The 16,095-nt window shown below is 41.4% G+C and overlaps 3 protein-coding genes across 7 annotated transcripts in view; 2 read left to right on the top strand and 1 right to left on the bottom strand.

Moving 5' to 3' along the window:
- Positions 1 to 409: 409 nt before the first annotated feature.
- On the bottom strand, positions 410 to 4,537 carry uchl3 (ubiquitin carboxyl-terminal esterase L3 (ubiquitin thiolesterase)). Its single transcript, XM_070975746.1, has 9 exons — positions 4,413 to 4,537; positions 4,222 to 4,233; positions 3,330 to 3,458; positions 2,968 to 3,124; positions 2,450 to 2,535; positions 1,755 to 1,802; positions 1,519 to 1,594; positions 1,359 to 1,417; positions 410 to 1,263 (listed from the first exon to the last, which is right to left on the bottom strand). The coding sequence occupies exons 1-9, from the start codon at positions 4,452 to 4,454 to the stop codon at positions 1,174 to 1,176; spliced, it is 699 nt and encodes a 232-aa protein (XP_070831847.1). The 5' UTR covers positions 4,455 to 4,537; the 3' UTR covers positions 410 to 1,173.
- Positions 4,538 to 8,853: 4,316 nt separating this feature from the next.
- Positions 8,854 to 12,538, top strand: commd6 (COMM domain containing 6). Its single transcript, XM_070975804.1, has 7 exons — positions 8,854 to 9,115; positions 10,148 to 10,206; positions 10,635 to 10,700; positions 10,796 to 10,872; positions 11,132 to 11,300; positions 11,397 to 11,549; positions 11,644 to 12,538. The coding sequence occupies exons 1-7, from the start codon at positions 9,091 to 9,093 to the stop codon at positions 11,692 to 11,694; spliced, it is 600 nt and encodes a 199-aa protein (XP_070831905.1). The 5' UTR covers positions 8,854 to 9,090; the 3' UTR covers positions 11,695 to 12,538.
- Positions 12,539 to 13,609: 1,071 nt separating this feature from the next.
- Positions 13,610 to 16,095, top strand: part of tbc1d4 (TBC1 domain family, member 4) — a 28,400-nt gene continuing 25,914 nt past the window's right edge. For 3 of the 5 annotated variants that reach the window (XM_070975451.1, XM_070975448.1, XM_070975449.1), the window contains exon 1: positions 13,610 to 14,669. In XM_070975451.1, coding sequence (XP_070831552.1) covers positions 14,289 to 14,669 — 381 coding nt within the window. In that variant the 5' untranslated portion in view covers positions 13,610 to 14,288. The remainder of the gene's footprint in view (positions 14,670 to 16,095) is intronic. The other 2 variants (XM_070975453.1, XM_070975452.1) reach the window with 1 other exon arrangement.

Raw genomic sequence — 16,095 nt, 5'->3', positions numbered from 1 at the left:
TTTGTGTCAGACAAATGAAATTTTTATCTTCCAAAGTCTCTTTAGTATAAAATTCCCTCTGTCTTATTCTCCTTTCATTGCAGCTTAGTAAGGAAAGTGTCTGGGGAAGGTTATACTAAAAAGACTATGGAAGACATTCACAGGAGTCACAGGAATGATGATCATACAGTATGTCATATTGAAACCTGACTACTGTTAGGTTCATTTTATGGAATCGTTTTATGGAATAGTTTTTCATTTTCCATTACTGAGATTCTACACCAGTGAGCCAAAGCAGTTTTTTAAAAATCTCTCTTCAGGACGCCTTGGACATATCTGACAATAAACCTGTCCAAGTCTGATTTACGCAAACAAACAGATGAACACTTTCAACAAAGATGCCTGCGTTACACAGGAGATCCACAGGGGGAATGTTTCATAAATTTGCCTTTTATTTGACAGAACTTTTGATCACTCATCATCATTGCTCATCTTCCACCGCTTATCCGGAGTCAGGTCGCGGGGGGCAACAGCTTCAGCAGGGGACCCCAAAACTTCCCTTTGGAACTTTTGATCGTTATTACAAAAATGTAGGCACAGTCCACACTGATGCAGTCTGCATGTTTCAGCTGGCCTCACTTACGGGAGACTTTTTTTTGATAGGCTCTTCAGAACATCATTACTGCATACAACAGCATTAGGCCTACCTCTTTTTTCAAAGCTATGACTGAAATTAAAGCCTTGCAAATCATGTTTCTTCAGATGGTTTTGACCATGCTGTTAGACATATGATCAAAAACAAATCACTACATACAGTATGTATCCTTAAACCCAGAGTACAAAAGAGGTTGAGTTCCCTCAGTGACGTGGAGAATTTGTTCCATTTCTCTCAGTTGAAAGCCAAACATGTAAACTAACTTAAGTGCAGTTTAGTTATCAAGATGTTTGAGCAATGGGGAACCGGAAGATTTTGATCTTCACAAGAAATACTTTTAGTTGCACAGCAGCGCTTTAATTCCTTTAGGATTTCATCCAACTTGCATCAGGTGATGCTATGACGAAAATGGAGCATTACTTTAGTATGACATCCCTGACATTTTATTTTTGCTAAAATAAAAATTTCCAATTAAGCTAGCACTTGAGAATGTTTGGCAGTCATGTTTCCTTTGTTTTCTGGGGCCACGAGGACTTTCCTCAGTATGAATCTTTGGAGAGGGCAATGATGGTGAAACGAACCTCCTGAGGGTCGCGAGCCATGAAGATCTTACAAACCGCTACTGCATCCTACAATCAAACACAGCAGGAAAATGATGAGCTGCAACTCAGCTTGAGAAGATGTTCTTCTGGTAATTTGTCTGCTTTATTCTGTGATGTCTTACCTCGAGAAAAGTATCCTCGGAAGTTTTTCCGTGGACAATAGGGAAAGGCTTCCGACCATCTAGGTACAAAAATGACAGTGTGCTTCAAGCTAAATACAGAATTAAAGTAATGACCAAGCAACAATGTAACAAATACAGCTAAATGTTTTCTGTAACTCACCCAGTTCATATAACTGTCCGCCAACATTCACAAAAGCTATAAAATGCAGATTCACTTTCTCGTCTAAACTTGGGGCCTGTGACAGACGAGAAACAAACATGGAAACAAGTCAAGTCTTCATCTGTGTTTACACTGTGTAATAAACAAAGTTCAACACAAAACGAGTGCCATTATTTGTCAGAGGCATCCTCTAGACAGACAAGATGGATCAACTATGGATGGATCACATTACAAACCTCAGTCTGTCCCTCCTGTGCGCTGGATTCATGTGTAACACGTATACTCTGAAACAGAGAGAAGGAAAAGAAGTCAATGATTTGTAGTGTAAGCAGTTGTCCCTGGTACAGTGAGTTTTTTCTTTACATCCCTGATTCTAAAAAAGTCTTTTGTTGCTCCTGACCCAACTTGTTTGAAACGTGTTGCTGCATCAAATTCAGAATAAGCAGATATTTACAAAAATCAATAAAGCTGATGAGGTAAAACATTAAATATATTCGCTTTTTTACTGTTTTGAACTGAGCAGATATCAAAAACGATTAGCACATAATCACATTCTGTTATGTTCCCATGAAACTGGGGTTGTATATTGTACTTCATGGTAATTTGAACAATCTCTTTCAAAGTTAAGATTTTTTATATACTGTAAGATATGACACAAGGGTCACTGTTAATATCTACCAAATGACAGCTGCAAAGCTCTTACATAAAATGAAAAGCTACAGCTGTCAGGAAACACAGAGGGTTTTTCCCTCAGTGTCATCACTCAACAAGTCAAAGGTCTGTTTTCATCTGTCCCCCAACTGACTAGAAGAATGGGAAAGTATCCTGTTAGAGCAAACGCTTTGGGGAAAAAAGGAGCTGCTTGTGTGACTCTTTGACCACTTCATCATCACATACTTGTGCAAACCTTTTCTTTTTAGTATTTTCTTACCTCATCCTTTTCCAGGAAGGTGGCCCTTTGCTCTGGGGTCATTTTCGAGGTCTGTTCAAGGAATTTCTTTAGAGCAGAATCTGGCTCTGAGGAGAGAGGACAACATATGATAAAACCTATAGAAAACTGGCGGCAAAAATCTATTGGGATTTAGAGCTGGGTGATATGTCGCTACACTAATATTGTAATAGGAGATTATGCATTGTAAAGGATTTTGTCATGTCATCGTTCCTGGTCTAGAAACTAAGAGATACAGTTGTCTCAGCTAAGAAAAATGAACAATCAATGCCTTTAAGCGGTTTGCCGTAACATTGGTGCTAGTAGTTTTATGTCATAAGAAAATAAACCTCTAATTTAATAGATATACTAATAATCGAGTGTTATACTGTCAAGTCACAGTAATTCAAACCCTCACACAATCAACTTAGCAATCACCCAAACATCTTGACTCAAGTTGTAGACGTGTGAATCTGTAACACTCCAACCTTGCATCTAATGTGAACAGAATAAGTACTCACCAAATTCCAGGTGTGCCTTGTTGTTTGCCACTGCATGAATTAAGCCTATTGTTCCACAGGCATTTCCAATAGTTTGCTTAATGAAGTAGACATCAGGAGAGACCTCCTGTGGCTGATCCTTGAGTTTTTCTTCTTCTTCTTGCTTGAAATTTTCATACTGGACCAAAGCAGAAGGGAAGAGAAATGTTTATTGAGCATTGTTTTCTATGGCATAGACATGAGTCTGCACAACATGGATGCAATTCAGATGTTAAAACATGCACAATGTGGAGGCATCCCTTATGTTTCATGAACATGAAGTTAATACATTTTACACCAAAGATGCTGAAAAAAAAAAAAGAAGAAAGAAAAAGAAGAAGTACCTTCTCTGTCACCGGGAAGAGAAGCAGCACTGCACACACTGGTCTTGGCACCATGCTGAGAAGCTCTGGATCCAATCCATATACATCTCCAAACTGCCAGGTTGGTCTCATACCCAAACAATTGACAAACTACACAACAGCTGAGAGTAAATGTGTATGCATTCAAAGACATCAAGCAAACCTAACAATATCTGGCAAACAAGTTTCACTCAAAGTGAAGTTGCATGTAACAGATGGCTCCTGGTTGCCATCAATTGAACACTGCCTCTGTGTTTCCTCATATTTAGCACCAAATGACATAGTTCTAGTGAGCGTGCACAACAGTGTGTGTCCTCTGTGATGATGTTCAGCAGATAAACTGCCTTAATATATTTACAGACTGAGACAGTCTGAAACACATTCAACCTCTGGACATAGTTAAAAGTGAACAGCAATTAGTCTGGTTAAAAATCTGGATCAGTGACTTCATTCAGAGGTCTTGGCCTCTTCAGGCTGTAAATCTTCTCAGAGGCTACGCTGTCATGTAGATGCCACAGAAGATGTCATGCAGCGCTGCATGTAATGGGACTAAGCATGGGATTTGCTTTAAGAATGAAGCTCGTAAAATAAGCTAAGGCAACTTTAAAATGTGTGCTCTCAAACACAATTACAACATGCTACTAGCAATAAATTCTGTAATGAGTATGTCGACTTCTTGGCGGCCTGCTTCCTTCCTTTACGTTCACCAGACAAAACCCGGTTTTTTTTGTTATGTTACTCTTTAACGGCACCGTTACATTAGAATGTGGCCGTTAGCACCGTTGCTGGGTAGGCCTCGTACCTTTGAAAGTCGCTTTGTCGTTGATTGTTCAAACCCATCTGCTGTTAAATTAAATCAGAAGGTAGTACTCACCTTTGTCATGACCTGAAATGAAAAGACAAAAATAAATATATTATTCAAAATGCTGCAGGGTTTAGCAAAGCATCCGCACCGGCTTCAGCTTTTGTTCTGCCTGCTAGCTATAAGTTAGCTAGCCCTCACATGCTTGCGAATGAATGACTTAGATGAAAGAATATAGCTTGAAAATAATTAATAATACATACTTCTGGATTTGACTCCAGAGGCAACCAGCGTGGACAGTCCATTTTGAAGTAACGTCAATTGTTATTTTCCTTTCCACCGAGAGCTAAATCTGATTTACTAAAATCTATTTGACAGCTGGAAATCGTTTCCGCGTCTGGAAAGTGCTCCTCAACATTTGTGTAGGGGTACGTACTTCTTCAAAAAACATAAAGACAGCACAGCCAGTTCTGTGCGATACATATATACGTTACATATATTATTTAAAGATTAAAAAACAACTTTACTAAATAATGTTATGTCTGTAATGGTTCACTGTCTGCAAAATTAAGGATTTTTGAATACACTACCCTCACCATTAGCCTAACAGTGGACCATTCCAGAGTCATGGGCGTGTGTCACAGAGACAGATTCCAAGCGGTTGAAGTTGACGTTCTTTATTTGTAACACACTCAACTTGTTTACATAAAACATGCTCTCGCATACTGTTTTTATTTATTTATTATTTATTTATTTACATCTTCTATTTCTTTTTCTTGTATCTTAGTCTGTAATGTGTCGCTCTTGTCTCTGTATTGTTCCGTGTACTGTACACGCTAATGTCTTCAATAAAGTTTGTTTAAAAAAAAAAGAAAAAAGTTGACGCTCTTTCTGTGGAATACAACGCAGTTGATCCAGTGCAGATTTCGTTGAATTAAAAAAAAAGAGAGAAAAAAAGAGGAAAACATTGCAGATTGAGGTGTTAGTATCTTCAAAATTTTGTTAGAATATTTAATTGTACATATGTTTTTCAGATTTTCTTTTCCTTTAGAATTTATGTAAGAAATCCTGAAATGATCACATTTACAATAAAATAAATCTTTATATTCAAACTTCATGCATATTATGAAAGTTTTAACTGAAAGCTTAAAGCCCCCCACATGTTTTATGACATATTTTATTAAAAAAAAAAAAAATGCTCTGGATAATAATTTGTGTCTGATGCGTTTTTTCTACAAAATCATTTCATTGTTTAAATCATTCTCATGGAAGATGCTCAGCCACATGCAGTGCACACTGCTGAACATGCACCACTGCCACATATCCTTTTTGTAAAGAAAGAGCAGCAAGGTAACACAGGCCACAGAGTGGTGTGCCACTATGGTCCCGGTCCTAACAGACAAGAGGTCCAGTGCAGTGCAGACCTAAGGAAACTAAATTGTGCAGTGAATCGGGAGGAGTATGTGCTACCCACAGCAGAGAATATCATGTCACGTCTCTCATGGTCTAGTGTTCATGTCATTAGATGCTGCCAGTGGATTTTACCATGTTCCCCTGGATGAGGATGGCTGCAAATTATTCACTTTCATCACTCCCTTTGGGAGATATGCCTTCTGCTGACTTCAAAAAGGGCTAACAAGTGCTCCAGAAATCTTCCAGCTTTAAATGGCAGAAAACTTACAGGGGCTGGAAGGAACAGAAGAGTACATGGATGACATCCTAGTTCACATAGAAGCTGAGGAGATCCATGACAGACGTCTGGAGCAGGTGCTGAAGGTGATCGAGGCAGCTGGCCTCAAATTGAACAGAGTTAAATGCAAGTTCAAACAGCGGCAGATTGGCTTCGTGGGGCACATCTTTGATGAGAGTGGCATGAGATCTGACCCACGGGAAGTGTCTGGGAGAGAAAATTTCTCATAACCTCGAAATGTATTGGAGCTCATGCAGTTTCATTAAATGGTCAACTACATGGCCAAATTCATGCCAGAGCTCTACAGCTGGGCAACCAATCTACCTTAATGAACAGTAAAGGCCGTGACAATGTCTGAGTCCTGAGCCATGTCCAAGCCACACCACTGAGGATGCAAGAGATCAGAGACCACACAGCCACAGAGCCCTAGCCTCAGGTAACGAGGTGCTTCATCCTGTCAGGTTGGCCATCTTATGAAAGGAAAGTACCTGACACAGTCAGGAATTTCTTCAAGGTCAGAGGAGAATTGACAGAGGTCGAAGGTTTAGCAGTTCTCTTTATGAGAACAGAGATAATAGAAGGGATTCATAATGGTCATCAAGGGTTAGTGATGAGCCGAGAGAGAGCCAACCAGTCAGTGTGATGGTCAAGAATTTCACAGGACATAGTAACAAAAGCGACTCAGTGCAGGTTTTGCAGAGAGAACAAAAGCCACTAATGCCAAATGTATCAAATGTACTTTGAGATCCTGCATCTACCTGTGCCAGTCATTAGCCAGATCATAGTAAAGCTAACAGCCACTTTTGCACAGTACGGTATTCCAGAAGTGCTAGTAAGTGATAACTGACCTCAGGTAGTTTCAGAGGAGTTCAGATAGTACAGCGAGAAATATGATTTTATTCATATAACATCTACTCCACATTATACCAGTGCCTCGTTAAAGGGCAAATATTGAATCTGCTGATCAAATACTGTTGGTGAGAAACAGTAAAAAAAAAAAAAACAGCTATGGGATATTCAGAGCTGGAGGCATCAATTTCCCCATCGACCAATTACACCAGTAAGAGATGAGTGCTTCAGTAACTGGGAGTCAACACGGGGCCCGGACCCCTGCAGCTTTGGAACCGTCCTCTACAGCAAAAAGCAGTTGGAGATCAGATGGCGAGTATAAGCTCAACCTGGGCAAATAGCCACAAATGCGAATTCACATTTTCAACATCAAAAAGTGGCTGATGGTGCACCACTCTTGTTTTAGTGCCGTTTCTGCCCATTCTAAGTGGCATTTTACATTTTATCTTATCAAGATAAATCTGAAACTATAATGAATCATGAAATGTACATGTGATAGACATTCTCTACGTACATTATGAGAAAATAAATGGATAATAATCAGATATTTCCCTTAAGTAAAAGTAATAACATATGTCAAGATATGCACATGTGCACCACAGTGTAGAAATACTCTGTTACAAGGAAAAGTCCTGCATTTAAATATTTACTTAGCCCAAGCAAAAGTATTAGCATCAAAATAGGGCTACAAAAAGTAAAAGTATGTGTGCATCGTCTTCATGTGCCATCAGTGATATTACTACTGGTCAGAGAAATACCTCTTAGCATTGACGTATGACACTTGAACAACACAAGCGGCATCTATTAGTGAAACTAGTGACAAGATGATTATGAGCTGCACATAACAGCAGCAGCATCATAATCATCACTGGCATATGTCAACAAGATTCAGTATATTCTGGTGGGAAGTGGTATGACTTATGACAGAAGATTGCTCCTGCCAAAAGCTGGTAGAGCTGCTGCAGCATACCAAAAACCAACAGGCCATTTTTAGTTCAACCAAAGCAGTACGCTTTGGGTTGACTAAAAATGGCCTGTTGGTTTTTGTTATGTTGTGCTTCATCTGTCACTTTGATGTGCTGCCCCATCTGCATCACGATGTGCAGTCGGTAATTTGTTCATTTTTAATTGGAGGGACGCCTCAATGGGAATAGCAGGACATTGTTGTAGGACACCCCGAATATCTTTAGTAAAAACAACATCTGTAGTCATGTCTCCCCTAAAATAACTGGTTGCAGAAGTGGTTTGTTCTGAGGGTGTATTTTCAGCGGCACTGATGCCACTGAATGATCATAGAAATATTGTAGGATTATTAAAGGGATACTACAGGCAGCAGTGTGGCTCTATGATCCTCTCACTCTTCCACGACAACATGTCACTTTGATCATGAAGGTGACACTACTGTATAGAGTATATAGGATATAACATAGAATAGAAATGAGTATTTATAGTATATAGCTTAGAAAATATTATAGATAATAATAATAATAATAATAATAATAATAATAATAATAATAATGACTATATTTGTATAGCACTTATATACTAATATAGCATTGCAGCTGCAGTATTTTGAACAAGATGGAAATATGAGACAAATTTTTGGCTGAGGAGGCCTAGAAAGAGAGCTGCAATAATCTAGACAAGCTTAAGTAAAAGCATGAATTACCTTTTCTAAATCAGCATGAGATACAAATGACTTGATTTTTCATACATTTCTGAGTTGAAGGAAGCAGGACTGCACAACTTTCTTTAAATAAAGTCAAATCACTATCAAAAATTGCTCCAAAATTTCTGGCCCCTGGATTTCTATCAAATAATAAGTTACTGGATGTCTTGCTGTGAACTCTGTGCCATTATCTAACCTAACACACTGGATTTTACCATAAGGGGTTGAACCAGAACTGAACTCTTAATGACTTTGACACTATCAGGTTGTTCCAGTTTGAGCTTTGAGACTTACAGGTGGTTAGCTCTCAAGCTGCGTAGTCATTTCCTCAATTTGGACACTGATTTTATTTTAATTTGTTTTATTATTATTATTATCAAGGCAGAGCGAATCCAGAAGGAGGCAGTAATGCAACGCCGAGACAGCCGTAAAGGTAAAACCTCGAAGAAGGAACAGGCCTCCGATACAGTAGGTGGCGCTGTATTTTACGATAGTTGCTACCGGCCAGTAAACACAGGGAAGAAAAGTGTCTGTCAAGAGCAGCTAGCTGTTGGTTGTCTGCGCATGAAATCGTTGAAGTTATTACTAGGCGGTCGATTTTCTTAAGAACACTACAAGTAATGTAATTTTTGGTTGTTGAAGGGGTCTAACAGGTTGACAAATCGAGCTATAAAGTTGCTACGTTGGTAACACTGCCTCGGTGGTCACATCTGCAGCCTGATTAACAGAGAAGATGCCAGCAACAGAGGAATCACATGGTGGGTTTTAACTAGTGTCACATAGCGTTACAGTGTTTACACTGGATTGAAATTTGACTAGAGAAATGAATGGGGTTTTCACAATATCTCTGTAGCTACACTACCCAAGCAGTTTAAGTTACTCCTTAGTGTTAGCTTGACACGGTAGCTAGCAAGAGGCGACTTTTTTTCCTATCAGGTAACGTTTGGCATCTTTGTTTTGATGCGGAAAAAGGAGGCACAGCCAGGGAAACGGGTCGAGTTTTCATCTTTCTTTCTTTATCATTCAGCGGACGGAATAAATAAATTAAAAAAATAAAAACAAGAGTTTGGTAGAGAATGGCAGAGTAACGCTACTGGAAGGGGCGACAGGCTTCGACAGAACCTCATTCATAAGTTAGTTGCTAGCTTTATGTTATAACTGTGCAAGCTGTCAGATACGGACGCGTAAAGGATGTATGGCAGCGGGAAAAGAAGCAGAATCGCTGCTCACATCGTCGATTTTTGAACAAAATACAAATGCAGTCATGTCATCATTCAGCATGTCATTTCTGCTGAGCAGTACATGAAGCATCTGAGCTGTATGTCAGAGGGATATTATCTCTTTACAGTACATACAACCATTTCCACTGGCACATAGTTAAACCTACACAGGCATTTGTACCCTCAACAATCGTCATTTTTTCCTTGTCAGTGTTATTTTAGTTTTAATTCATGGACTAAACTTTTTCTTTTTATTACATTTCGCTTCATGTGTTGGCCCTGCTTATCGTCCCCTGCCATCTTCTCTCCATACCTGTCCTGAATAAGTGTTATGGTTTGTGAATAAAGTTTTGAGGGAAAAAAAAAAAATTCTAATGAGATTTCTTCAGATCAAAGAAGACTGACAGTGTTAGACTGATGTATGCATTCATATTTGTAATAGTTTGTCATGAAATGAGAGCAAGGAGGTACCATAATTCTAATAGTCAGACTTTTTGAAAACAGCACCATTGTTAGCATCTTACGGTATACAAAGAGCTTTATGAATGAACTGTCACTTCTGTGCTTCAGGTGTCAACGAAGTAGTGGACACCATCTGTAGGCTTTCTCCAGATCTGCTGGCTGAAGCAGTGAGTATTCTACCTCTACTTGTATGTATGCAAACAGGAAACAAAGTACTTTTTTACCAAACAGTAACGGGGCATGCAGCATATATGTGAGTGATGTAGAAGCAGTTTACAAAGAAGCCCTGCACAAATCAGATGACATGTTGTTGGCCTTTAGTATTTGTTTCATTACCTCAGGCTCAGAATGAATCTCTTAAATGACAGTTTGAATAAGCACGCCTCTTCACACAACATCTTGTAAGATTTGCAACCGCATGAGGTTGTTATGGGGCTAACCTCAGTGGGATTAACAGCTGAATGTTAAATAGAATGAAATGGCTTTCATTGTCGGGCTATTAGCAGCTGTGCTCTGCACAAGTGCTACAGGATGTGGTCTTGTTGCCATAGAGGCTATGCTGTAGGTCTGATAACTAATCTTATAATCTCCACAGTGTCAGCACATTCTGACTTATCTTCAAGGGCAGACTGGAGGAGTAGATTCAGCTGAAATTTCTGATGTGAGTCAATGTTTCCTTAGAGTATTTTTTAACTTATAGTAACCCATCTTTTCAAGTTCCTCTTTCATTACTTGTTTTTTTTCTTCTCTGGGCAGAGATTTCAGAGAGCTGGTGTCAGACTCGACCGTGAAGCTCTACAGAACATGATCAGATTTCTCTTGTTAACATTCAGGTATCTGTCATCCTATTTTTTTTTTACGACTGTGGTTTGTTAAAGTTTCATAACTACAGATGTCTTCTCCCTTGCCGCCCACATTTATTCCATTATGTATGTCCAGTTTGATGCATGCATGTTGATTCCAAAGCCATAGCTCCAATTGTGCGATGGAGCTTTCACAGCTTTTATCCTGGGCCATGGGCCTGTCTCAATGATACATAAAAGGATGCACTGTTGAACTGTAAGATTTGACAGTAAACATTTGTATTGCCAGGTCAGCCGGGAAGAGCAACCTCTCTGGGGATGACCTCGTTTCAAGGCTGGAAGCAGGCAGCAACAAGTGGCCCAAAGCTTCCCTTCAGGAGGTGCACAGGTTGTGGAGTGAACACGGTGCATTAGTCCATGCTCAGCAGGAGGTCCAGGCCATACTCAGCATCAGTCAGGTATGCCCATATTTAATGCATTAAAGCAGTCCCACTGCTAATGTTTTCAAGGCTGATGAGACTTACCGTGTTCGTCGTTGGGCTGTATCTTTGCAGTTAGCGGACATGCAGTGGAAGCTCGGCATGGCTGTGAGCTCCGACACGTGCCGATCTCTCAACTCACCGTATGTGTCTCTTCTGCTGAAGATTGTTGAGCCCTCTGGACAGATTTGTCAGAGGTCTTTTGAGATGACCATTCCACAGTTCCAGGTCTGTAGCCGTTGATGTGCATGTAGATTTGTTGGTGTAATTTGTTATTGGTGTGATTCTAAGATTTATTTATTTATTTATTTGTCATTTGCAGAACTTTCACAAGCAGTTCAAGGAGATGGCAGCTGTTATGGAGACTGTATGATGGTTGCAAGCACACCCAAACGCTTGTCGCAGTTATACCCCAGTTTAATCATGCAACCAACGGAAGAATGGCATCGCACATTTTTTTATCTCCTGGATGTCTGAAATTGTGACAAATCACTGCAAATGTCAACTGCCGGCTTTGCTTTGCACTTCCATTTTTTTCCACAGATTGCAGAAGCTCCTAAATGATTTGGATCCTCCATCTTGAAAACGCTTGTCTTCAATTTGTACACTGTACTTCTTCTCGTCGACTCTTCCAGTTTAATTTAATGGACATGTACATTCCATTGCCGGTTTATTAGGTACACCAAGCGTAGTCTAACAGTCCTCAGTGTTTGTTGACACATTTCAAACTGAAGTGCTTATTCAACTTTATGGAGGTTTTGGTGGTTGTAGCGCCATTGCGCTGGACTGCATGATACAGACAGTTGTTTCTGTTACTAAGCCTACCCTCACTGACACAAGTGGTGTGGACAAAATAGTGGAAACGCCTGTCAGTATAATTATTGCAGAAATTAACCAGCAACTGTAATTATATCTATGGTGCTGAAATGGCAAAACCTTAGCTAATATTCAAATTATGCCTCATTTGTTACAAAATGTGTGACATTGATCTGGTTTCGATTAATCACAGTTTGCACTCAACTTCCTCTGGTTTTACACTTTTTGACTGTGCAGCATGAACACACATTGCCACAGTGAACACAACTGTTGCTTATGTTGAGGTATCTTTATCAAGGGTAAGAGATTGTGATTAGCCCACTACACAATATCCTGTATATTTTATTGTTTCAGTTTGTGGCTAAAATGTCAAATAAACTTTGCAGTTCAGTTTTTGAAAAGCCTTTTTTTCAGTCCTCAAGTCTAAATTGTGAAGACTTACTTTTGCTGTTTGTGTGTTCCCTGGTAATGCTGAAAGCCGTGCTCTGTTCTGAGGAGGACTTTGCCTTTTTGTTTACTATAGTCTGTCCCCACTTGGATGCCATACAACTGTGATGTGATAAACAATGACTAAATGTAAACCTTCATTGCGTGGTTATTTCATCTCAACTTCACAGCTCAGCAACTCAAAGTAAAAGCAATTCTACTCTAAATCAATTGAACTCTGTGAATTAGTGCCACTATTTACCATCTAACTACTCTGTATTTGACAGAGAAATGATTCAGACCCACTTTCATGTGGCTCCAGATGTGAAGAGTCTAGAGTGTCTGCAGCAGATTATCCAGTGTGCAGATTGTGTATGATTGCATATTTTAAGCATAGATTTAATTCATTTCCATTTTCACTGCAATCCCTTGCAAACAGTCAATTCAATACAAGGTCAAGATGATTTCATCAAATGGGGATCTGAGGCCTAGTGTGTGTCTATTAAGTGCCCTGCCTTGCAACATAGAAATCCTTTACTTAGGATCTGTACACACAGTCCTCACCAGCAGCGTGGGGCTTGGTAGGCTGCAGAGCTCGAGTGGCTGCTGCCTCACTGGTGAGGTTATATATGGCACAGATGCTATTTTTAAGACAGGAGGAGTGCTTGCAATTATGGCATTTGTTAGATGGGAACTCCTCTAGAGCAAAAAGCACATCAGATGTGATGACATCTATCAAATACTATGATCAGCTCAGCCTGCTTGGAGTGTGATTCACTGTGCTGCCAACTTCTAGCATTAGCTCGTTTTCCCTGCTGAAGGCACTTTGTAGGTAAGATTACAACCAGCAGAGTAATGGGCCCGCAGGAGCTAGTGCCATGGGACCTGGAAGCTCTGACCACACTACTTTGAGAGAAGCTTTCCAGTTATTTTGTACTGTGGAGAAAGGTGGAGCTTCGCCCTGTCACGTTTCGCACAGCGGCTCTGCCCTGCCCACTCCTCCAGCACATGGGATGGCTGGGCGGGTCGTCGACGCGCACAGCCGCTCCGCCTCCAAGGCGTTGGGAAGAAAGGATCTCAGTGCAGGAGGCTGCGTTACAACACGATAAACAAGCATCAATGTATGCGTTCTGTAGACTACTGAGAGACAGCCATGCGACCGCGCCAAGGAAGCTTGTGCGTAAACAAGGTTTAAAGGCCGGGACTGTAATGCGCCGCCCCGGTTGTGCGCTCAGCAGCAACGCATAGCGCGTCAGAGAAATCAGATTTCTCAGGGCGACTTGTGTTTACACAGGAGCCATCCAAAGCCACGTTTTAGCAAGCAGCCTGGTTGGGACAGTACAGTGCACGACTGTTGAGAGGTGGACGCACTGCCCATGCAAACAGTGGAGGAGCAGAGCAGGCACGCAAGCCACAAATACATGACCACAGAAGTGAATTTACTTGAAATCCTGGAAGGAAAGCTGTCCATCGGGGAGATTTTTTGAGAGATCTGGTTAACATGGAGTGTTGCAGTTGATCGACAGGGTGAGCACGTGTGCTTATAGCTAGTCGCTGCGTTGGATGAACTTTCACTATGGATGTGGACATGGAAACTGTTGCAAACTAAGCCCAACTGCGCCCGGCCTTGGTCGCAGGGAATGCTACAGCGGCATCATTTTTCAGAGTAATCTTTAGTCCCACATCGCTGTCAACGAGCTTCGGCCCAGAGTCTGCTGGCTCGACATGGAGAGTCGAGATGAGATGGAGCACAGGAGGTTCGCCCTGACTTACATCGGCTGGTCCTCGCTGGACAGGCGGACCACCCTGCCCATGCTGCCGTGGCTGGTGGCTGAGATCCGCAGGCGCAGTGAGAGAGGCGACTGCGGCCCCGTGGTGCAGCCGAGAGAAGTTCAGCTGGTCCTCAACCCCCCCTTCGTCCGATGTGTCCCCTCCAGCAGCAACAACTCATCAGTCTTTATATTCGAGCACAAAGCGCAGCTCATCTCTCGCTTCATCCACAACAGCAATGACCTCACCTATTTTGCCTATCTCCTGCGGGGCCAGCCCGACAACCCCGAGTCCGAGATGTCCTGTCACGTCTTTAAGGCCTCCGAGCCCAACCAGGTAGGCCAGTTTAAGTGTCCAAAAACACCTTGGCACAGCAGTGGTGAGGAGCAAGAGAAAGGGCGCCTCATGGCATTGTAGAGACAACTTGGGTCAAGGAGAAATGGAGGGATCAGGAGTGTAATCACTCAAATTATACTATTATTTCTGAAGACCTGAAAGGAGTTTTCAGTGACCTTATTCTGCTCAAAAGTCCAATTTAAACAATACATCTGTGTGATGTGTCTTCAATGTTTCAAAGGGATGAAAACTGAATCGTCCTGAGCTACTGTGATTTACTGAGAGGCTCACCTATTGCTGCTGAATCTAGCTCTAAGTGTCAAACAAAACCCAACCTGAAATCTCACTGAGGTGACAACTATGTCATTTAATCCCAAGCACACACACAGTAGATTAGTCAACGGTCCAAACATGTTGGCTTTGGTATTAAGTATTTAGGCCACTGGTTGGTGGGAATGATAAACAGAGCACCCTGGATTTTTGGCAAAGTTAATCCATCTCTGTGCTTTCCTCTTCAGGCAGGGGATCAGACATCTCTGGTGCCTGTTGTGTGACAACAACTGAAGAGGCACAGTATCGAGTCAGCACATTTACATGCTGATCAGCATGCCACTCTTGAGTAATAAACCGAAATGTGGTAAACAGCCCAAAATCAGGAACGTGGGAGTTTGAAAATCAATGAGTAGTCATGTTTTGTGGTCATGCTATATGTACCAGGCACTGTGCTGAAGAGCTCACCCCAGCTGCACGGGTGTGTGTGTGTGTGTGTTTGCTTGTGTGTAAGTGAAAGTCTGTGGTAGTGAAATAGAATAAACATTCAATCCAAGTTGTTTTTGTGTGTGTTTATGTATGAATCATGTGGTTTAGGGTTGTGTCACCATGATTCTCCACCTGCTCTAAGACAAGCGAGGTCCTCTCACTCGTGTGTGCTACCCAGTGAACAGGGACACCTTCGCCAATAATGTTCACAAACCCCTATCCAGCTGTGCTCACGTTTTTTGCATTGATCTCAAATACGCCTGCGTTGTATTGTGTTTCCTGTGGTACGTGCAGGGCCCGGGTAGGCTGTTTGTCTGCTGCTGAAAGCTGAGAGCAGAGGAGGCAACAAGTTTGAGGCAGATGCATGTTCGGGGTGTCTGGCCTTTATGTGAGGATCCAAATATTTGCAGCAGTCACAGGAAGGCATCTTGAACATACCTCATCCAGCATTATTACGCAACAAAAACTGGTTTGGCAGCCAGCGAGCTAGCAACATGTGCAAGGTGGGCCATGTGGAATGCATGGGTTATTCTACCAGTGCACAGCTGCCGTGTGCAAAAGCCTGCTGCAGTTATTAAAGATTAGATTATTTTCTAGGTATTTCCTGTTTGTAATACAGGCATTCGGAGTGTGTGTGACTCTGGGTTTTCTCTTTGTTCCAGCTGAG

Source organism: Chaetodon trifascialis, chromosome 12, assembly GCF_039877785.1.
Source record: "Chaetodon trifascialis isolate fChaTrf1 chromosome 12, fChaTrf1.hap1, whole genome shotgun sequence".
NCBI lineage: Eukaryota > Metazoa > Chordata > Actinopteri > Chaetodontiformes > Chaetodontidae > Chaetodon > Chaetodon trifascialis.
This window is presented reverse-complemented; position numbering and strand designations above follow the sequence as displayed.

Bases quoted from the DNA above. Each gene is read 5' to 3' on its own strand.
- commd6 (XM_070975804.1), top strand. From the start codon at position 9,091: ATGCCAGCAACAGAGGAATCACATG. The intron at 9,116-10,147 runs GTGGGTTTTAAC...TCTGTGCTTCAG, and splicing joins AGCAACAGAGGAATCACATG to GTGTCAACGAAGTAGTGGAC. The intron at 10,873-11,131 runs GTATCTGTCATC...TTGTATTGCCAG, and splicing joins TTTCTCTTGTTAACATTCAG to GTCAGCCGGGAAGAGCAACC.
- uchl3 (XM_070975746.1), bottom strand. From the start codon at position 4,454: ATGGACTGTCCACGCTGGTTGCCTCTGGAGTCAAATCCAGAA. The intron at 1,803-2,449 runs GTAAGAAAATAC...TCTCTGTTTCAG, and splicing joins CCTTCCTGGAAAAGGATGAG to AGTATACGTGTTACACATGA. The intron at 1,418-1,518 runs GTGAGTTACAGA...TTTTGTACCTAG, and splicing joins CGGACAGTTATATGAACTGG to ATGGTCGGAAGCCTTTCCCT.